This window comes from Notechis scutatus, chromosome 1, assembly GCF_049901735.1.
Source record: "Notechis scutatus isolate UNSWTSFEM ecotype Mainland chromosome 1, rNotScu1.2, whole genome shotgun sequence".
Classification (NCBI taxonomy): domain Eukaryota; kingdom Metazoa; phylum Chordata; class Lepidosauria; order Squamata; family Elapidae; genus Notechis; species Notechis scutatus.
In genome coordinates, this window is record NC_142009.1 from 160,704,418 (window position 1) to 160,728,055 (window position 23,638).

The 23,638-nt window shown below is 38.8% G+C and overlaps 1 protein-coding gene across 1 annotated transcript in view; it reads right to left on the reverse strand.

Annotated features, from left to right (window-relative positions):
* COL4A2 (collagen type IV alpha 2 chain) overlaps window positions 1-23,638 on the reverse strand; it is a 167,189-nt gene that overhangs the window by 6,137 nt on the left and 137,414 nt on the right. Inside the window, exons 33-46 of the mRNA XM_087949238.1 lie at window positions 19,717-19,842; window positions 18,131-18,312; window positions 17,387-17,450; window positions 16,149-16,223; window positions 13,814-13,921; window positions 10,536-10,643; window positions 9,835-9,906; window positions 8,413-8,538; window positions 6,114-6,230; window positions 4,603-4,764; window positions 4,413-4,511; window positions 3,716-3,862; window positions 2,494-2,610; window positions 714-905 (exon numbers count right to left, since the gene is read on the reverse strand). Coding sequence (XP_087805364.1) covers window positions 714-905; window positions 2,494-2,610; window positions 3,716-3,862; window positions 4,413-4,511; window positions 4,603-4,764; window positions 6,114-6,230; window positions 8,413-8,538; window positions 9,835-9,906; window positions 10,536-10,643; window positions 13,814-13,921; window positions 16,149-16,223; window positions 17,387-17,450; window positions 18,131-18,312; window positions 19,717-19,842 — 1,695 coding nt within the window. The remainder of the gene's footprint in view (window positions 1-713; window positions 906-2,493; window positions 2,611-3,715; window positions 3,863-4,412; window positions 4,512-4,602; window positions 4,765-6,113; window positions 6,231-8,412; window positions 8,539-9,834; window positions 9,907-10,535; window positions 10,644-13,813; window positions 13,922-16,148; window positions 16,224-17,386; window positions 17,451-18,130; window positions 18,313-19,716; window positions 19,843-23,638) is intronic.

The following is a 23,638-nucleotide window of genomic DNA, read 5'->3' on the forward strand; positions in this document are numbered from 1 at the left end:
CCCTCTGGGGAAGGAAGTTTAAACTAATGTGAGGTAGGGATTGAAGTGTTGGACTAGATAATCTAGCTGCAAGTCCACCCTCAAACCATGGAAACTCGCTAGGGTCATTTTCTCTCAGAGCTCAGCCTATTTCACAGAATTGTTTTGGACATAAAATGAAGCAGACTGTTATAGAAAGTGCATTCGGCTCTTTAAGAAAAAAGATATGAATCTAAATAATAACAGTAACAATAAGTAGTAATAGCGATAGCACTGATAACAGTAGTCAGTCTTTGCATGGATTTTTCTGGTACGTTATTTTGAGACAGTCAGCAGTATCCTCCAGAAGAACTGATTGTAAGTCTGAAACAAACCGTGTAGATGTCTTCAATTACTTGCATGAGTTTTTGCCTCATGTTCAAGAACTATCTTATGAATGGACACTGTCACCTTTGAAGCCTTTTACATTAGTTTCTTTTACTCTGTCTGCCTGTCAGATGTTTAATATTGGTCCAGCCGTGGTGGAAATATTCTTCTTTCAGGATAATAATCCATGCAACTGCTGAAATGGTCTGTAATGAGTTTATGCCATTGTAAAACCCCGGAACCAATCTAGTACACAATTTCTATTTTGTTATCTGACAATGAATAGCTATTCTGTTTTTTTGTTTATTGAAATGCTTTTTAAAAATTGTTTTGCAATGTATTATTTACTAAGCAGGTAAAATGCATACCGAGATCCTGGTTGTGTGCTTTGTCTTGTCCTTCAAAGTACAATAAACTGTAGCCGCTCCAAAGTTGCCTCATGCCCTCTGGACACATTGGCTCTTGAGTAGATTGGCTGTGCTTCACAAGAAGATAACCTATGTTAACACTGCGGCCTGGCATACCAGGAATACCAGGAGTACCAGGAGCACCTGCTGCACCTAGAGAAATATAAAGGCAGGACGTTGCTTTTAAAGGTATTGCCACCCACAGTCTAAGAAAATCATGGTGACTTTATTTACCGCTGAAGAATCTAGTACAAGTAGAAAAGAATCCACAGCTGTTGAACTGAATTTATTTGTGCTGATTCTGGCATTATGTAGCAGTTACCAAAAAGTACTTCTCCAATGCCAAAACATAACGGTGCAGTCTGAAGATAACAAGATCTCTCTTTTTTCTCTCCAACCCCTTTGGAGTCCTCAGAGCCTGAAGCTCACACAGCTCCCATTTGTACAAGGAAGATCCCTAGAAGATCCCTTTCCCTAGAAGATCCCTGCCACCCAATGGGACTTTTGAGGCATTCCTAGAAGTACTAAAAGGCTCACCTTGTGCATTGTACTTTGTAGCATTCCAACATCTGTTTCGTGTATTTTGTTCAAATAATATATTTAAACGATCAGATCATGCAACAAGGTGTGTTAATTAAGCACTAAGATTGGTAACCGAAGCCATGGACACTACACAGTCACATCTCTATACTACTCTCCAAAGGATAAAGGAAATGTCCTTAAAAACAGAAAATATAGTTGTGGAGGGAAAAAGATGTACTTTTTTATTGGTTGTTGGAAGGAAATGCAGATTGACACTACTCTTGTGCACTGGTTGTACTTATAAATACATACTCCTGAATATCTGGAAATGCTGAAACTCTTCTATGGGATGAACGGTCCTCTTCATTTCTGCAACCCTTAGATATTATTTGCATACCATGCTTAAAAGTTAAACATTCCAACAAAAAGTTGAGTTAGATACCAAGTTGCTATATAGAAGTGGGCAACCTCTATAGGTATCTTCAGTAGCACCTTCCAGGTTCATTATTCCATCTGAAAGATTTGTTTTAATGCTCATATGAAGCAAAACATCAGACTATAATATCATTTTTCCCAATAATAGTTCACTATCTATTTAAAAATCAATGTTAATAAACATATTTATTTAAAAAGCAGGTAAACACCATCTGAATTACTTCTTGTTCTGTCGCGGGAAACAGACCTGACTCGAGACCAGTGTGATTTCAGCTCTTTATTTGCTCTCAGTAACTTCAACAAAACCGGAGCCGCGGCAGCCTCTTTTATAGAGGCTGCTCGCGGCTCACGGCCAATGACGGCTCCTTAAACTTCCCACCGTCAGGCGGACCAATTACAAAACAGTATTCAAGTATTCAGGATGGACCAATCAATAGGCAGCATTGGCGGACCAATCATAATGCAGTATTACAAGTATGCAAATATATAACACTTCTTGTGTGAGAAAGGCATGGGATGTCTATTCCAAATTTATGCCCTCTTAGGTGAATCTTTCAAATAATAGTTGCTTAGGTGCCTTACCTTTAAAAAAAAAACTATATTTTTTCTTTATATTATTTTGGCTCACATGCAATTGTATACACATTCAATTGACCTAGTGCAGTTGCAATCCTGAATTTATTTAACTGGGAAAATATATATGAATAGATTGGATGCAGAATTAAATCTCCAATTAGATGAAATGTCTGAGAAGATACAAAAAAGAGAAGAATTTAGGATTTACCTTCAAAGCCTGCTAGGCCGTGCAGTCCTTGTCCTCCTTGATCACCTCTGAAGCCTGGAGTTGCAGCTATGCCTCCTCTTCCTGGTGCTCCTGGTTTGCCTATCGGGCCTCTAAAACCTTAAAAGTAAGGTTATTAAACAGAACGATTGATTATGACATTTTATTACAAAATTGCTATGGTACTAAGAATTAAATCCACTCAGCATCTTTAAATAATAGGTGTGTGTCGCTCACAGATAATTTATGTGGCTTTGTGTAGCAAAGCTATTAGTAAGATCCTAAGAGGAAACTAAAGCAGGATCAGGTCACTGTGCCCCAGGCAGAAGCAGTAAAATCAAATATATGAGAAATTTCATGACCAGCACACTGGGGATTATCATTTCTGAATGAGAACAGAATTATCTGGAGATTTCATCTGAAGCAGGACAATTTATAGGACAGCAGCAGGAAGGCTGCGACAGAACAGGAGATGCATTACATTTTCTTCCAAATAACATTACATTTCTGCACAAAAAAACCTGGGCCTTTTCTGAAGGAAAACACAGTGGGAGCCCCTATTGCTTTAAACAAAGGACCAATTGCATAATGTATTTCGCCCCCTCCCCCACTCTATAAGATGTGCTTGTAATGTTAGTGCAGCAGGGATTGATATATGAAGTGTACTAGTAGAGCATTAAATCCCTGCAGCATTTTCAGAGAAATCTGCCAAAGCCACTGACCAAGGGAGTGTCAATGTTATTTTGTGTGGCTGACAAACTGATACATAACAATTTAACCTGCCTCAATATTTTTAGGTGCCTCAAATATCCCTTTGAAATAAGTACCAGTATTTGCCGGCGTATAAGGCGACCGGGCGTATAAGACGACCCCCACCACCACCGGAAACGCCCTCCAGAAATCCCGGGGCTGCAGCGGCAGGGCAGAGTGCCAGGGGCCGTGGGAGAGCAGCAGGCTGCAGCCTCGGGCGGAGCGAGGCGAGAGCGGGATGAAGCGGAAGCGACGCAGGGGATCCAGGAAGCCAGAGGCGCCGCTGCGTCCAACAAGCCTCCGAAGCCGGCAGTGGATATACCGGCGTATAAGACGACCCCCCACTTGGAGGCATGTTTTTCGGGGCAAAAAGTCGTCTTATACGCGGCAAATACGGGTATTATTTGGTCTTTATTTGAGAAATAAATAGCTTCAGAACTCATGAACACCATTATTTTTGGAAGCAACCTCCTACCTGGATCTCCTGGGGGACCATGAGGACCCATTTCACCTGCAGGGCCGTGCGGGCCTATTTTCCCAGGGGCTCCTGAGGCCCCTCGCTCAGCAACCAGTTTAGGAAGTAAAGGTGGCAATCCGGGGGAACCTGGAGGTCCCTGAAAACCTAAAAGTTAAAAATCCAAACAAATCATTGATTTTGCAGATAGATTTTTCTACTTGCACCAGTTGAACACCTATGCAATTTTTAAAACAAATATATTAATCAGTTTAAGAAATTCGTATAGCTGCCCAACTCAAATGATACTAAATATTTATCCCATGGTGTCAGTAGTTGTTTATATGCACAAATGGCTCCATTTTTCTTCCAGTAACCTTGCTTTACCACCCATCTACTCTAATGAATCTGTCACCTGAGGGAAAAGAATGCATCTGGACTCATGGGAAGCCAGTCCTGTAAATAGGTTTGATGAGCTACAGAGGATCCAATATATTCTATATTCCTTACAACTATGAATATTACTAATAAGTGCTCTCTTGTTACAAAGAGAAAAAGACATCATTGCAATTTTAGGAATATGTAAATTATTACTGAAAATGCTGTTAAAATTAAAACTTTAAACATTAAGGAGAAAGGTATGATAAAGCTCTGTAGAAGCAATGTTGGTTTAAATGTAGCAATTGCAGAAGTTAGCATACCGAATCAATCTACTTACCAGTGGGGCCTCTATCTCCTTTAGGTCCTATGGGACCAAAGTCACCAGAAATTCCTGTTTGGCCAATAAAGCCCATGACTCCTTGTTCACCTTTATATCCTTCAAGGCAAAACAATTGTAGGCATGGGTTATTACACATCTGACCAAGTAACCTAGTTTATATTCTCCATGCTGAATTTTCCCATCGTACCTTTTGCGCCAGGCAAGCCTGATATTCCAGGTCTTCCGTCTGGGCCCTGGGCTCCTTTTATTCCTTTTAGACCATCTTCTCCAGCCGCTCCTATTGATCCCTCTTCTCCTTTGATGGCAAATGAGCCAGGTGTGCCTGGAATCCCTGGAACTCCAGGGTAACCTTCAAAAGGTAAGTAGAATTCAGAATGCTCATTGAAGGGCAAAGTATGTGACTCCAAACCTGACTACTTTTGATTGCTTTTAGATTGGTCCTAAGTGAAACATGAACAGGGATGGTTAAAATGTTTCTAATTTCATCCGCAATGGTACTAAACTATTGGGTTGCTGGGAGTATGGTGTGATGTGGTTGGTTATACTATTTCCATAGCTTGTTAACCACTTTTCCAGTAGTTTGCATTCAGACAAAGACCGCTGCTTGTCTGGAGCAGCCCTGATCATACCCCACTCACAGTAACCCAAGATAAGTTACTGCAATAGATTAATGGGAGTCTGCTTCTATCGTTTAAACATAACCTGTATGTATGCAAAAATTACTACAGTAGTGGTCAGAAAGAAGCATCCTGATTAATTATCTCCCCTAAACATAGTTTACTAGTATGTCAAAATGGGCCAGTTCTGATTAAGTAATTTCCTAGGTAAATTTGGTTTACTTTTTATCATTTCATTAGACATTTTAAAAATTATGACCAGATGAGCTTTTGCTTGTGCTCTAAAATACTACTAAAATTCAGCATTCAAATTTTAAATTTTATTTTGAATCCTGTAATATGTTAATTATAACATGCAAAGAAGAAAAACGCATAAGCCTAATATTTGGCACTACTAACAAATTGTCTGTATTAATTTTAACTTGCTTAACTGAATGAGCCATAACACTCTGGTTTGCAAATAATACTAAATCATAAACCATAGTTTACACACTATAAAGGCCACATTAACAGAACTTGCTAACCAAACCTAGCCCCAAACTTTTGGCTTAGTGTAGTAAGTTCTATTTGTGTGTCTCTAATTAATCTTGTAGTTACATGCCATACTTCTGAATTGCTATTCTGCATGAGAATTTCATAGTTCAGTTGCCTCGCCTCAATCCTAGAATGATATTAAAGTAACCCTCCCACATATTCCCACTCCACAAAACATTTTCTAAGAGTCTTTTAAATCATGCTTTTTAATTGATAGCACTAGTTTATCAGCTATAGATTATAACTATAATTATACTGCTAATCCTATGTGAATTCAACTGAAAAGAAGGGGGGCTGCCATGACCTATGGATTAAGCCTTAATTACAGAATTTATATTTAATTATTCTTGATTACCATTTTGCCTGTTTCATTTTTATGGTGAAGAAAGGCTAAATAAACTTGCAACAAATTCAAATAATTACAATGACTTAAAATTTTTAAAACTGATGATCTCCAGTGTTTGAACTTTGTAACTATTTTCATGTTGTATTTGAATAGGACTATAGTTCATACATCCCCGATGAATATAAGGTAGTGTTGCATTACCTGGTACTCCATCAAAACCAGGTGAACCCACATCACCAGGTATACCAGATATATTGGAGACTCCAGGAAATCCTGGTCTTCCATCTGGTCCAGGAGCGCCAGCTAAACCTCTCCATCCTGCCAGTCAGAAATGAAGGAACAAATATCAGATGCAAGCTTTGATAAAAAGGGGGAGGATAAAAGACATCTGGATGATGCCAGTGGGAAGGTAGAAGAACTGGATGTCTAAATTGAAATGGAAATTCATTCTGAAGATAGATTTGGGAGAATGATTAGTAAATACAGTAGGAAGGGTAGGTGGTTCTTCCTATCCCACATGATGGGCTCCATTCTCCTGTGCAGGGCAACAAAAGAAGACCCAGCTGATCAGCTGGGACTTGGGAGGCAGATAATAGATGGGGGCAGGGCCAGTCAGAGGTGGTATTTGCCAGTTCTCCAAACTACTCAAAATTTCCGCTCACGGTTCTCCAGAACTGGTCAGAACTTGCTGAATACCACCTCTGGGATGCATCAAGAAAATAGGGAAAATTAAGAAAAAAAAGTATGGCATGCAAAACAGCCTGGAAGTGAAGTAATCACTGGCAGGAGAGACACAGTGGGAGGCTGCAACCTGGCTATTGTATGGGAAAGAGGGAAGGACCATGGCCAGCTTCTTTTCCTTGCTGTCATACTTCAAACCAAAGCCAGACAGAAAATCATCCTTGAAGTTTTGTTCAGCTTTTATTTTCAGAAGACTCCAGTAAATGAATTAGCGAGATAGGTTAGAGTAGAATCTTTATTGCAGACAAATCCTCAACCTAAACTTATCCATTGCTTTCCTGGATGGAAGAACTAACCTGGCATATTATCATGGAGACCTGGCTTATGAAACAAAGGGAATTCTTCTCTCTTCTACCACACTACTCTTTGCTACAGCAAGTTGGCATTGAAGGGCAAGGATGATATGGTGGCTGTTTAGCCTGCCATTCAAAGTGGCAGAAGATGCCTTCCCATCCAAGTAGCACATCAGATGGGATTTTTCTCTTGTAAATTTTTTGTTTGATTGTTTCTGAGTTTGGGAATAGGTCATGAAGAAACAAAGAAATATTAGATTTCTGATGGTCAGTAATCAAACAAAAGAATAGTTTAAAAAAAACCTGGTAGCTTTAAATACATCAGGAATAAAACAGCAGAAGTGGTGAGATATCTTAGGCTCAGTGGTTTTGGTTGATAAAAAATGTACTTTTTGTTGTGTTTTTACTCTTCCTTGCACTATACAAACTCTCCATTGCTAAGTCAGCAATGCAGATACCTTAAGCTCTTCTGGATAACTATAGGGAATCCTCAACTTACAACCCACAATTGGGACCAGAACTTCCATTACTAAGCAAAACAGCTATTAATTGAGTTGCACCTGATTTACTTGACTCTTTTTGCCATGATTGTTAAGTGAATCACCACAGTCATTAATTGAACCATACAGTTGTTAAGTGAATCCAGCTTCCTCCATTGAGTTTGCTTGCTGGAAATCATTTAGGAAGGTTGTAGGTGACCCCAGGATGCTGCAGCCATCATAAACCCATGCTGATTACCCAGGGCCCAAATTTTAATGTGACCGCAGGGATGCTGAAAAAGATGTAAGTGCAAGAACTGGAGGGAAGTCGTTTTTTTCAGCGTTGTTATTAACTTCAAACAATCCCTAAATAAATGGCTGTAAGTTGAGGACTACTTGTACTAGTCAATAAAATAAACACATTGTCAAAAGTTTAGGAGATGTATTATAGCTAAAGAAAAATAAACTTCCCATTTTGAAATATTTTGTCTGAAAATGGTTGAAGTCAGCCCTGCCAGAAAGACAAGCAGTCAGGCATAAAGTGAAAAAAGAATTGTTCCTTCCTACTATACCAAATTACAGCGTACAGATTGACACAAAGATACTCTTAGGTTGAGATGAGGCTTGCTGGGAAGTAAGAGCAAGCAAATGTTTGTAAGTAGAGTATTCAATTCTGGAAATTACAACTTTGAGCCATTAAAATTAAGCTATTTCAATCTTGTGTGAGTTGCACAGACATTTTAGAAAAGAAAAGAAAAATAAGCTGGGTAGTCTTTATTTGAACACAACTGGATATAATATGTGCCAAATGGTTCTTGCAGCTGTAAAACTTGTAATAGATAGAGATAGATAGATATATAGATAGATATAGATATAAAAATACGGATTCCATGTAAGTACAACTGTACTTTCTGACATGAAATTTAGAATAAATGTTTCTTTAAAAAAATGAAAGTATTTCATTAATTGTGAGGCTAATAAACTAACCTGGATCCCCTCTTTGCCCCTTCTGGCCAGGAGGTCCTCTACTGCCTTCAATGGGACTTGGGTCTCCTGCTGGACCCTTCTCACCCAAAGCACCTATAAAACCCGATGTGCCATATCCATCTGGACCTGTTATGTAAAAAAAAAAAAAAAAAGGAAATTTCTATATTCAGCATAACACTTTTTAAAATACTGGCATTGTTAATTGTCCAGCTTCTAAATGAAGAAGTCTTACACACTAACTGCAGAAATGGGAGACATAATAATATTAAGAGTTTTCATATTTCAAAATTTGTGAGCAAAAGTCTCAAAAGTATCCACTGGAATACCAATAAAACCCAAATTAAAAAATTAAACATATTGCATTAAAATAACTAAGATGATCAAAGGCCTGGAGACAAAAACATATGAAGAACGGTTGCAGGATTTGGGTTTGGCTAGTCAAGAGAAAAGAAGGACTAGGGGGGACAAGATAGCAGTATTTGAGGGGTTGCCACAAAGAGGAGGGGGGGTCAATTTATTCTCCAAAGAACTGGAGGGCAGGACAAGAAACAATGGATGGAAACTAATCAAGGGGAGAAGCAATCTGGAATTAAGGAGTAAAACAATTAACCAGTGGAACAGCTTGCCATCAGAAATTGTGGGCGCTTCATCAGTGGAGGTTTTTAAAAAGACACTGGACAGCCACTTGTCTGAAATGGTATAGGGTCTCCTGCTTGAGAAGAGGGCTGGACTAGAAGATCTCCAAGGTTCCTTCCAGCTCTATTCTATTCTAAGACTCCAGGAGAAAATTTTGGCGTAACACTAAAAAGGCGATACTGTAGTTTAACGTTTCTGGGTTTCCACTGCTGAATAGGCTTACTCTCAAATATCTCAGCATGGTACTCTCCGATGTGATCTGAATTAGAAGTGTTTTCTCAGATATTATGGCCCCCAATAACAAAAAGCTTTCCGGGTTAACATTAGCACTTAAAATTGGACCCAGAAATTAAGTGGAAAATAATGAAAACGATGTACAATATAATCATAACACTCATTACAGCCAGTGTTCCAGCTGTCACATTTTGTACTTGGAAGCTTACGGACGGCTTCCCACATTGCAGTAATCAAAATGAAAGATTTTTAGGACATCAGTGACTAAGATTATTTATTATTTAAGATTGATATAAACTATAACAATAGCTTCAGCTGGTAAAAATCACCCCTTGCTACCGAGGAAACTAATGAAGCTAATGACAACTATAAAACTTTGCAAGGGTCTCTAGATCCAAATTTACCATCTCTAAAGCTGGATCTATAGCTAGAAGCTTGATACTTGGGGTGGGGGGGAGTGTTGTTCCTTTGATTTCAAGTTGGACATCACTTATTCATAAGAAAATTCAGGTTTCATAATGTACGTTAGACCATCTCAAAACTGGAACATACCTGGTGATCCTGGCAAGCCTTTAGAACCCGGCAAACCATCTAATCCAGGAAGTCCTTTGCTCCCATGCACACCTTCCAAAAAGCACAGTAAAATCAGTATTATTTACAGACTTAAGTAACATATAATACAGAATTCTTTGAAAATTTCTGCTGAGTTTCGAACTGATAAAATGTTGTAGGTCAGGCAAATGTTATAACCGTTATGCTATTGAAACACCATTGTTAACAGAAGCTGAAGCACACATTATTGAGCCAAATGCAGGAAAATGCAAGGAAAAGCTAGTTGCATAAATTTAATTTTGAATATGGATGAAGCCTGACAAGAACACTCACAAGCAGATTATTGCAAATACTTAAAAAGCCATTAACAATAAAGAAAAGCAGCTACAGCAGATCCAGATTCAACTCTTATATCTCCTTCTCCTGCCCATGTATCATAATGGACTGAGAGCCACTGGTACCTCAGTAGAAGGAATGTTTGACACTTCACTAGACTTCAGGTTCTTTGCTTCTGACTTTTCCTGTTCTGATCCTTACAAAGCTGTTTTGCCAATGGAATGGATTCTTGAAACCTAAGCCCATCCTTTCATAGACTTCCCAAAACAAACAGTATTTTTTAAACGGATATGAAACACAGAAAAAGAGAAGCTGCCACTGAATTAACGTATTAGTATCAATTCTATTGTTAAAATTTAATTTACCTTTTCTTCCTGGAAGGCCAATGTTTCCAACATTTCCTCTGTCACCAGAAGCCCCAGGAATACCTGGATCTCCAGGTGTACCTTGTTCCCCAAACTGCCCTGGGAATCCTATAGATCAAATAAATATGTATCCATTCAAGTATTAGTGTATTCCTCCAATAATGGTAAAACATGTCAATTTTTGCAAGAATCTATTGTTTATTATTTTAACACTGAACAATATAATGGGAAATAGGTTATGCCACATTTGTTATATTTAACTTATGGAACTGGGCCTGCAAGTTGCTCTTCATTATAATTGGAAGGAGTTGGTAATGGATATTGAGAATAACAGAGCAAAACAACAACATCTTGAACTAAGCAAGGCTTCTGTTAAAATTCAAGGCATATCCTTTAAATTTAGGCAAAGTAAACATTTGCTATAGGGACAATCAGACAAAGATGTCTCTTTAAAAAATCAGATTATATATTATTCTGTGGATTTGGATCTCTTGCTTTAATTTAATTTTCTTGTTTGGGCAACAACTTGTTAGATTTTGTATCAAATGCATTGTGATTTTATTGAAAATAAATAAGAAAAACAAGCTTGATGAGATAAAACCTAGCATTTTTCATGAGCAAACCAGTGTTTTAATTTCTCCCAATAAATATTATTACTTTGTGGGGATACATCTCATATGTTGTGTATAATATTAAATACAACACTTAATATTTGGGTTGGAATAAAAAGCCTAAATAAATAATTTTTGCATCAATTCCCTGACAAATTCCAATATCTTGGAAATTCTTCATAGTCAAAATTACCGTTAAGAATTAAAAATTGATTCTGTACAAAATTTATTGTATTATGCCACTTATTACTTAATGTTAAAATAGAGCCAGATGATCTATTGGCATACATTTCTGTACCAATCTTGAACAACACTGGGTTTGTTCTTTTAACTATTGACTTTTTAATTCAACTTTCTTAATCTTTTAACTGGAACATGATTGGTTTTTTTTGGATTCACTGTATTCTTGGAGACATTTTGGTCTGGGTTCAATAATTAGGAAATTGTGCAATGTTTCTTGGCAGGCTTTGCACTGATCTTTTCCAGATCCTACTTAAGCTACTGAACTCTGCTCTCTTTCCTAATAGCTACTTTAAGAAATATACCAGCCTATCCAGGAACATAGCTATTGAACATTCCTTAAAGAAGGACACCACTCCTTTGGCATTACTGTTTTCTATCTGAATCTTTACTAGGCTAGAAGTCTTCAAATGCTTCTCAGTCACCTACAGCTTTATCTGCATGCAAAATATTTTCTAGCTTATTTCCATGAGGCTATGGGGCTTCCAGTTATTTTGAAAAGCCCAACTGAGTAACACCACAAGTCAAGTGATTTGGTTCCTAGTCCAGAAACAATATTTTCAAAATGCTTTGATTCGGCTGAAAGCAGGATGACCACCCACACCCAACTCTTGTAGCATTCCTCTGCCCTTCCTCCAGAAGCTGATGCCCTGAGGTGCCCTGGCTTCTCTCCCTCATCTTTCTCCTGCCAAATGGAGTTAGAGATATAAATTAAACAGACAAAGGCAAAATCGGGAACTATCAATCCAGAAATAGTGGTGTTCCGGTTGTAGGAAGGGAAAATAATAAGAAGAATAGTCTTTGTGAAAGAGTGTGTTAAATTAACAAATAAATGCTTGTCTTCTATTTAAAAAATAAAAAAAATAAAGCTGTTGGCAAGTGGTTTGCTCTTTAAGCTTGTTTCAATTTAGTCTCTGAATGTTTTGTTACCAGGCTAGGTAATATCATCATCAGGATTGTCTTGTCCTACTCTCCTTAACTTATAAATGTCTTGTGTACCAGTGTGGAGTTAGAGATAATCTGGTTCAGTGGTGGGATTCAAATTTTTTTACTACTGGTTCTGTGGGGATGGCTTGGTGGGTGTGGCAGGGGAAGGATACTGTAAAATCTCCATTCTCACCCCACTCCAGGGGAAGGTTACTGCAAAATCCCATTCCCTCCTCACTCCACTAACCTGCTTTCCAGCTCCATTCTCCTGTGCAGGGCAACAAAAGAAGACCCAGCCAATCAGCTGGGACTTGGGAGGCAGAGAATAGATAGAGGCGGGGCCAGTCAGAGGTGGTATATGCTGGTTCTCCAAACTACTCGAAATTTCTGCTACTGGTTCTCCAGAACTGGTCAGAACCTGCTGAATACCACTACTGGTCTGGTTGTGGAGGGATAGGGTTTGCTCTTCTCTTACTGGGAAGCTAAAATGGTGGTGTGATTTGCAAGGGTGGAGGGCCAGATGCTTTCTGTTTCTGGTATTTCCCTATTCAACTGATTGGGAGGACTGCTAGCCAGGGCAAGATGGGATCCTTGCTAGATGATTATGGCAACGGAGAGAAAACTGGCAGGTTCTCTGGGCTGTTTTAACATACAAGCAAACAGTAATTCGTGCAATAGATAATTTAGTGGACTAGGCAATCTAGATGGCATTATCTGACTAAAAAAACATCATGTGGAATTCATGATGGACAGAGTAACTCTCTATACACAGATTTATCTGGCGACAACCATCGATTTAAGGAGTCATGGTGGTGTAGTAGTTAGAATGCTGTTGAGGATAATAGGCTGTTTCTGAAAACCACTCAGAGAGGGCTGTAAAGCACTGTGGGGCTGCATAAAAGTCTAAGTGCTATTGCTGTTACTATCTGGTGACAATCATGATATGTGGAATATTGTGCTTTAGAATTAAGAAAGAAAAGAGTTGAAGGAAAGGAGGGGTGGGATTAGGTAGGATAGTGTGGGTGTGGGGTTGCATAAAGTAGAAATATAGATGTTTTATGTGCATGTTAGTGAAATGAAAATCGGAGAAATGAAAGACTGGGATAATCAGAAAGAAAATGGCAACTTATAAAACATTGTGTCTCTCAAGATCTCTGTAGGGCTGGCTGATGGGTCCTTCAGACCCCACTGGTGTCTCTCCGTTTTACAAAAGATGGTTGAATGTGATGCATGGTGGAACAACGGTGGAAAAAAATATTATAAATCTAAAAGCATGATTGTAAGTTTAGAAAACAAGAAGGAAGAGGAAAAAAAACGGACAGAGAGCCGAGTTTGAAACGCTTTTCTTCCTGAGGTGTTTGTCTTTCGCCCTAAAAGGCTTACAAAAGAAAAAGTGGTGGTTCAACTTTTCAATGTCTAAGTATCACATTGTCTACTTGTACTATTTACCTTGTTATAAATTTTGCTATTTGTGAATATATAAAGTATAAAAAACTTTACCTCCTTGCCCTATTAATCCCTGGGAGCCTTGAGGGCCTTCCATGCCTTCCACACCACGATATCCTTGATCCCCAGCATCACCCTTCTTTCCTTTGTCACCTTTCAACCCTGTAAATAGGGAAAAAAAATACTTTTTTGTATAGTGTTATTTCTGACATGCTGGACCCTATGATGTCTCCATCTGATGCCGATTCATAAATATTTCAGATGTGTAGTCTGGATTCCTAAAAGGATCAACAAGAGGAGAAGGGTAGTATTTTTCAAATATTAAGAATCATATTGTGAACATAGTAACGTAAAATAAATATGGACAACCTGATGTCTACAGGTCAAATGTGGCCTTAAGGAAATGGCTGTCAATTAAGACTGACTGGAACTTTTTGGGATAGGATATGAGGCAGTGAGCCAAACTGGGAGGAATCCCCAGGGTAAAGCCTACACCAGAGGCTATAGGGCTTATCTGTTTCAGTAGACTTTTAGTTGCTCAAAAGTGTATTCCTCAGACAAACATAGAGGAAACATAGGAAGCCCATAGTTAACGAGGCCAGGAAGGCAATGCAGCACAGGGCTAAATCTTTAGAAAGCAACCTATTCCTAAACCACGAACAAACTGCCCAAGTCACAGCAATTGGCAGTTAGCAGACAGGTACTATCCTAAGTTCAACCTATAACGTAATGCTGATCAACATGCTAGCCATTTATATGTTAACAGCATTTTTACTTATAGCATGAAAAACCTTGTAGTTGCTTTATAAAACAAATTCTGCATATCCATGCTATAATCAGGTCATTGCAATAAATGTAATTCTCATTCTTTCCTCATATATAATTTCTTTGTATGTTTTCCTACAATTTTTATCTGCTTGGTACTTGAGATCTATGTAGGACAAGCTAACAAGAGACCAAAGCAACTATGGGACAAGGATGCTGTTTTGCTGTCAGCCTTCCAGTCTAGAAAATTGTAAATCTTCATAATTTTAGTTCCCAGAGATTCAAAAACGTGTTAACTTCAGATTCCCAGGATAGACACCTGAGAAATTAATGGCTATGTTTACTCTCCCTTCTAAGTACTTTTCAGGCCTGATCCTCTTAATACTGTCACCTACTGAAATTTTTATTGAAAAGCATGTTCAGGGAGAGACACCAGCGATCCCTCCAGACACCAGCGATCCCTCCAAACTAGAGTTCTTATGACTAAATTTCCCACAATTAATTCCATAGCCCCATTAGAAATTATAAGCATTACATAACAAAGCAACTTAGAAGGCTAAACATCTGCCACATTTAAACTTATTACTGCAGATTTCATTTAATTTGGTGATATTGATGATGACAGGCTGGGTTCATTCAACATGGCAAGGCAAAACCAGATCAAAACACAGATATATAAGATCTTACTGTAAGCAGTGAACTCAATCAATGCATGCCATCATTATGTTATTTCAAAACTGAACAAGTTAAGGAGAGCCTTTAGATCATGGCTCTGGAATTCTTTCCAACTAGCAGGAATGATAAGAGATTTCCACATTTTCTTCTGTATAACAAAGTAAAATATTGCATCTGTGTAAATAGATTGTATCTTTGAGTGTAGGTCCTAGGGTGCATTGGAAAGCAAGGGCAGCAGACCACAGATGCTTCACTCTGGGTCACGTGGACAGGAGAAAGGAAAGAAGGGAACGAGGCAGTCAGAAATGTCCCAAGATATTGTCCAGCTGCTTCTCTCATAGAGGTTCTCTTCAGTAATGGTTTTCTCCACAGACCCAAGCCAGAGCCAGTCCATTTTCAAATCCAATCTTTCCTTTGCTAGCCTCTCCTCCCCACACCAAATTTGGTTCTGCTCTGTTCAGTTTTGTTCAGAGACAATCCTGATTCCTTTTACATCATTTCTTTCCAAAATTCTGTTTAGTTACAAAGAAGAACAAAAGTCTAGTAAAAATGTTGAGTCCCACTGTAGCTCAAGTATACATGTAAGTGTGTCTGTGTGGAGAGAGAAAGGCAGAGAGAGCAGGCTCCATTCTGAGTAGTCCGAATATTGCAATCTTAGTTTTCCATCTGGAAATGAGAATCATTATCATGGTTTCATGGTAAAGATCCTGATTTAGTTAAAGATGACAAACCTACAAAGCACTTGACAATTTATGAATCGCTCTATCTTAATTAAATAGAATGTTCAGTCATCTTCTGTAATGATATTGAAATGCATCAAAGATATTGTAGTCATTCCTAAGTGCATAAAACTGTTAATGAATCTCTTTTCTAGTTAGCTATTTCATCTGATAATGAATTATTCTGTATTATAAATGCACACATATACACATTACACATACATAAATACCTGCTGGTCCAGCTGGTCCAGGAATTCCTTTAGAACCTTTACTTCCTGGCAAATTCATAGTGTCTCCTCTGTCACCTATTAAGCAAGAGATATCTTTAATTTTACCAGTTTCCATCTTTTGAATATATTTTAATGTAAAAACTTGTTAGATAATTTCTTACTATACACATCCAGATTTAGGGAGACATTCTACAAGATTCCCCTCCCCCCAAGAGATTGAGACAGTTTGACTCTTTGATTGGGGAAGAAGTACAGGAACATATTCCAGGAAAGAAATTATGCCAATATTCTGAAATGCCAGCATGACTGAACATAGGGTAAAGAAATTAAGGAATCCTTTCCCCTTAGCTATTCCCTCTCATGTGTCCAAGCAGATATTACATGATGATTAAAAACTCTCCCAATGTTTTCTTATTCTTTATAGAACTTAAAACTAAGAAAAAGAACATTCAAGTTATAAAAAAACTGTATATGATAGTAACATTCCTGCAGGGCACTCGTGTAATAATCTGCATCTGCCAATGGATGGGAACTTATAACACTATATATGAACAGACATCTAGGTTATCACTCTCCCAACCTTTTCTAGGAGATTCTTTATTTATTAGTCTGAGGTAGCTGATCTGTTTTACTCATTCTATGACAAAGTTTTTGTAAGATGTACAAATGCATTGCCCTAAGCTAGGCCATATAAAAAGGGTTGATTTCAAGAAATCTCTTAAGTGAAGGAGTTAAGACGTTTGGTTCTATGGCTCCCTGATGTCTAATCTGTGTCATGCTTTATTCTGTGCATGTATTCTATAATGTTAGGGGAGAATGAGGAAATTCCAAGGTCTATATATAAAACAGAAATTCCTGCAAGAATGAAGGTAGAAAATCACATTTTTTTCTTAAGTAATGCATAAAAATTGAAGAAAAAAAAAAATGAATTAGAAGACAACACACATAACCAAGATACTCATCTTTGCTCAGACAACACTACCCACAAAAACCTTATATGGGGAACACCGAACAAATTGAATAGGTATAAGCTGTCCCTAGCACTTCTGATGGGATATAGAATGCTCTTTGTTGAGAACTCTGCATTAGTTTTAGTACAATACAAAAAGGCAACAGGTAAATATGAAATTATATGAAGAATAAAATGATTCAAGAAACCAGGTTCAATGTCTCTATGTAACTGCATATATGAATTAAAAAACAAACCAACTTAGATTCCTAAAAATAATTGGACTTACCAATTTCACCCAGTTGGCCAGCTTCACCAATCAGACCTGGAACTCCTGGAACACCTTTTTCTCCCTGTCACATTGAAAATGGGCACAATCTTATCAATTAGAATTAATATTGGTTTTATCAGAATTCTGTCATGAGCCTTGATAAGCAGAAATTATAGAATGTGGAGTATGTTGTGTTTTTTTTCAATTTATCAAATTTGTATGCTTCTTGATTCTCAGTTACTCTGGGCAACTCGTAACAACTAACAAAACCAAGGTCTTCAGTATCCTTTGTCAAAGGCCTGCAGAAAAGTCAGGTCTTCAAAATCCTCCAAGTTCCTATTGTATAATTGAAGGGACCTGGAGCAGGCCCGTCCTGCCTCTAGTAACCAGGCTCTATGCTTTAGATCAGGGTCTCCAACCTTGGCAACTTTAAGACTTGTGGACTTCAACTCCCAGAGTTCCTCAGCCAGCAAAGCTGGCTGAGGAACGCTGGGAGTTGAAGCTCCACAAGTCTTAAAGTTGCCAAGGTTGGAGACCCTGCTTTAGATTCACCTTTGAAAAAACAACAAGAGTAAAATGTCTTATGACCATTTAATGTATTATGGGATACATTTACATAATACATTTAATGTATTATGGGATACATTTGATTTAGGGATTTTGATGCTCTGTTTAATGAGCTCCCATAAAGTAAGAGTTAAAACACAGAGGTAGTTCGATTCATGCATGCAGACAACCATCAACACACCCAATTTTGCTCACCCTCCGTCCTGTGGTTCCAGGGAAACCAGAAATACCACGAGGACCTGGGACACCAATGTATCCTGGAACACCTCTTATTCCTTTAATTCCGGCATCGCCTTTATGACCTTTTTCTAAACCAGGAATTCCAGGAAAGCCTGACATTCCTGTTGGACCAGGTGATCCCAGCGTTCCTTTACTTCCTACAAAAATACAGTTGAAAATGTTAATTTCTTTTCTTCTCTGCAAACCTTTATGTCTCAAGTCTGCTTGGCATCAGTAGTAGCTCTATCCAAAAGTTCTTGCTTCTAAATTGGCGTGTTCAATAGAGGCATAGAGCACTATATCCAACATCATTCTGCCTATCCTGTGAGGGCGACCGAAGGGGCTTGCTTAAGATTCTTCCTTGGTGAAAGGTAAGAGGATGAGAAAGCAGACCTTCTCTCTGATTGACCCAATGTGAAATATGCTAGGCATTTTAACCTTTCACTTCTGGCATTCAGACAAGCATTGAAACCTTCCTTTTTAGACATTTGATGCCTAGTATTGACGTTATGGTGAACATTTCAAGTAGGATTTTTTTTTAGTTGTATTTTGCTATTGTAATACAATATGGTTATTATATTCATGGATGTCTCTTTTATGCTGCTATGAATTGCATACCTTTGATTAAAAAGTAATTGATTAATTAATATTAATTAGAATGCACTTCTTTTCCTTGAATGGAATCGATTGGTGCCTGGGTGTGAATGCTATCCTGGTTTACTAAAACCCAGAATTATCTGGCTTTATCACTTGAAATCAGCGCAGAATAATGAGGAAATGGTGGACCATAGCTGGACATTTTCCTTGAGTATTGGGTCTCCAAAGAACAATGCTACTCTTGCCTAGTTCCTTAAGCCTTCTTATAAAATTCCTCCAAGATAAACTGTGATGGTCACAACCTTATGTCAGGAATCTAACAAGGCTGTGAAGAACCCCAAGCCACCTCAGTTCAGGAAAAGCCATTTTTTTTCTGTCTACTCAGCTTGAATATGTAGAGTTCAGACTAATAATATGGTTCCATAACATCTCCAGTTTCCCAGATATGCAGATATGAGGTTTCAAAAAGATCCAAAGATGGTTAACGTAAGCAGCACTACTCTATATGTCTTCTATTCTCTGAGAGTAATCTGCAATTGGCTGCAACCCTCCTTTTCCATTCGTCTTTATATTAGTTTTTATATTTACGTTTATTATCTTGTAAGCTACTGAGAAATAAATAAATAAATAAAAATAAAGTCTTGAGACCATTACAGCTGTATTGTCCACAATTCACCAGGAATCTCTTCCTTTTGTTATTTATGTATTTGAAGTCACCCTTAATCCAAGGAAGGGAAAAATTTAAGAAAAGTAAAAGGCAATGAATTGTTTCAGTTAGGACAGACTCGTAGACTAGGGGTGGGGAATGCTTGCTTTCATACAAGGAATGAGAGGAATGTACTGTACGATCTGATGAGAAGAAAGCTTGCATTCTCTCACTATAAAAAAATCAGAACTTGGGGCATTTTGAAAGGTACAACAAAAATTTTAATATATTGTGTTTATGATACATAGTGGCTCTTTACCTTGTAGACCGATGTTCCCTTTAACACCAAATGTTCCTCTACTTCCCTTTTCACCTTTCACTTCCAGCATTACGTTTGGCATGATTTTAGGAGGTGCTCCTCGTAGACCACGAATTCCACGCTCACCTTTCAAGATAAGAATCTTAATTAAGGATGTATTGGAAGCATACAAGTTGCCTTATATTAAACTGAATTTGTGCCTTGCTCTCTTTTCATTTTTAGCAATTTCACCGCCAAAGGTTTTTCCCAGCCCTTGAAAATCAAACATCTAGAAAACTCAAACATCAAAACCTGTCATTTTTCTCATGCAAAATATATGCTCTACTTTTTCCTATAAACCTAGACTTCTAGCTATCTAGAGAGAAAACTGCATGCTGTGATAATATTCTTAACCATATAAAACATGTTTAAGAGGAAATAGCAGAAATGAAAAAATGCTTTGTCCCTCTTCTTGCAGATTTTTAATAGTTGTGTTTAAACACTCTTCCAAATGGTCCCATTAAGTTGTTTTGTTTGAAAATAAATTCTATTTGATTTGAACAGTAAGTAGAAGATCTCTTTTTTTTTCTTCCAGAAAAATTAGGATTTAAAAAAGAAAAATAATGTAAAAGTGTAATCACAGAGATTATCCAGTTGTATTAGTGATAGGAAGATGGCAAGGTGGCAGTATATACGGTACTCTAATGAGCTCTGGTAATTCCTTCAGATATTTCTATTTAACTCACTGCAGAAGATAAGCATTTGCTAATTACTGTTTGAATCCAAACTTCCCAGCCAGCAGACAGGGAATGGATCTAACAACATATTTCTTTGAAAAAGCAATAACAGAGATAAAAAGAATGCTGATACATCAAAACTCAAAAAAACATCAATGAAAATACTCTGAACTAAGAAAGAACACTGACGCCAATCAACCCAGCCTGGAGAATTTTCTATCCATCAGTGCCTTTGTTGGTGAGTCAAATTCTAATGTATTGTCATCCAGAACCTTGTTAGATTGGAAAAGCAAGGAATTTACATTCTTTTAAGAAAGAGGGCGATATGAGACAAGGGGGGAAAAAGTATATTAAATCTCCTCCATGGAAACTTATGTGGAGTCACAATCTACGAACTGTTTATTAACAGTTTGGACTGTAATTTCAATTCATGACATAATAATAATAATAATAATAATAATAATAATAATAATAATAATAATAATAATAATAATAATAATAATAATAATAATCTAAAGTGTACAGTAATCAATTGTGACCAAAATAAAGTTACTATTAGTAATAATCAACCCATTGTTCTTTTTCAACTGGGGTCATGGAAGAGGTTTTTTTTTTTTTTAAGAAATCAAAATACATATTAAAACCGGAAGGGCGGAGCTAGCGTCGCGACAATACGACATGCGATCTTGGAGGTCTGAGATCGCTGCCGATATCTTTGCTCCTGGATGGTCCAATCGGATCTAAACCGTCCCGAAGAGACGGTGAATGTAAAGAGCGCATCCTATCAATCCCAGGGATATCGCAAAGTCCCTGGTAGATCCAGGAGAAGCTCTTTTTGCCAGCGGCAAAGAGGCAGCCATTAAAGCTGCTGAAGTTGGGACAGCTCCAAAACGAAAGAAAACGGAAAGAGAAAGTGTGCTGGTTTGGTGAGACCTTTTTCTTTATTTTAAGATTTGAAAGGATACCCTAAGGAAAAGAAAGAATCTGTAGAAGTTTTGACAGAAGTGATTAAGCGGTGATTTTAAACAGGAATGTCAAAGTAATTTTTTTTTCCTCATTGCTGGATTTTCTACACATGATTTTATATTTTGAAACTGGACTGGTTTTTTTTTCTTTCACCTATTCTTTTTCTCCTTTTTGACTTTAATAATATTCTAGGCTAGAGACTCCCTTTTAGTCATCTTTTTAAATATCTTTTTCCCTTTTTATTATATTTTGTTTGGAAAAGGAGGGGGAAAGTGAAAGCAAAAGAAACTCTGTAACACTGCCAACTAGAGGCTTGGAAATATTCTATTTCTTTTTCTTGACCAGACAAAGCTGAGAAAGAACTGAGACTTCTTTTCAAGGACATTGCTACCGTGTTTCTCCAACAATACGGCCTCCACCAACAGGAAGCCCCAGCATGATTTATTGGCATAAAAACAAATTAAGCCCCTCCCCCCCAAATTAAGGCCCTTTTTAAACATGTGAAATGCGGGGGGGATGGCGGGGGGGGGCTTGCCGTTAGGAAGTACTTTGTTGCATGCCTGGATATGGTGCTGCCTGCGTTGTTGGGGCACTTCATATCGGGAGACTCAGTGCTCATGCTTTGCTCAGATGAGCGAATTGGAACATTTCGGGCACCTCTGCCGCCTCCTCCTTGCCCATCGCAGGGGGTGGCGGTGGCAGCAAGCGGCGGTGCTTCGCTGAGGGAAAAAGAAGACAGCGCAGCCGCCTTGCTTGCTTTTCTGCCTGCCCACCCCAACCGGTCCTCAGGAGCGGCGGCGGCAGCAGGCATGCACGCTCCTGCCGGCGAAGGGAGGAGAGGCGAGGAAAGAGAAGGGAGCGTGGCAGCGGCGGCTGTCACAGTATTCTCTCATAGCTGGCAAGCTGAGGTGGCCGCACCAGAGAGCGTCGCTGCCGACCCCGTCATGAGGATAAAGGAGCGGGATAGAGATTCAGTCAGATGTCAGCCTCGGCTAGAGAAAAGAGCAAGCCTCTCGGAGCACACCGGTGTCTCTCTCTCTCTGTGTGTGTGTGTGTATGAAAGAGCTCGCCTCGCTCGGAGCGTTTGGCGAAGCACGCGAGTTTCACAGTCGGAGAGGGAGGCGGCGGTGAAAAGGACGTGGCGGCAACGGCAGGATGCTGCAATTGGGCAAGGTCAGGACCTTGCACTGAAGCAGCCCTGGGGGCACGCAGCCACCTCCCTCCAGCCCACCTTGAGGATTTGCCTTTTGTTGTTGGTATACTTGGCATCAGGCGCTCCTGTCGCCGCGTTCCCTTTGCCTTCGAAGGCAAAGCGAATTATTTTAAAAACCTCCACTCATCCCACCAGGGCCGTGCCGGAGCCGTGCGGGCTGGGCAGAGCCAGGAAACACCTGCGGCTCACTTTCCCGGCTCTGCCCAGCCCGCACAGCTCCGGTGCGGCCCTGGTGGGATGAGCGGAGGTTTTAAAAATAATTCGCTTTACCTTCAAAGGCAAAGGGAAGGCGGCGACAGGAGCGCCTGAAGCCAAGTGTTTCCTCAGGGCTCCGGTTTTTAATCACTGCGGCAGCAAGGGAGAAGGGAAAGCAACGGTGGTGGAAGGTCACCCAAAGCTGTTGCCGCCCGCCCACCCGAGGATGCAAGGGGGGAATTAAGTCACCCCCGAAAAGACGGCCTAGCCGTTTTTTCGGGGGTCAAAAAAAAATAAGGCCTGGCCTTATTATGTGAGAAACACGGTATTTGATAAGAAGAGCATGGGAGAGTATTATTGCAGGTGCTCTTCTGGGTTTCTATCAACAGCTGGAGTCTGGTGTTGAAGCTTTTAGGGGAAAAAAGGTGATAAGACTCTGGAGAAGAGAGTTATAAATTTTAACAAAAGCCTTGGATAATCAAACAAGGTGCAGTGTGCTCTTTTTATTTTATTTTTTAAGCTGCGCTATTTCTTACTCTAACAAACCCCCTCCTTACTAGTTTACTTTTTGTAATAGCTATTTGGATTTTTGGTCTTTTGGAACTTGTTTTTGTCTTTCTTTTTGTCTTTTGAAGTCAAATTTTTACGTTTGCATTTTATTTTAAAGGAAAGCTTCAGTATTAATGTCTTTTTTCTTTTTTCTCTCTCCCTCCCTTGTATTTTTTTTTCTATTTACCTTCCATATTGGAGTTTTTTTTGTGGCTTTCTTTTTTTTCTTATGCATCCTTTTATACCTGGGACCTCTTAATTGGATTAAGGTGTTGAAGAACCT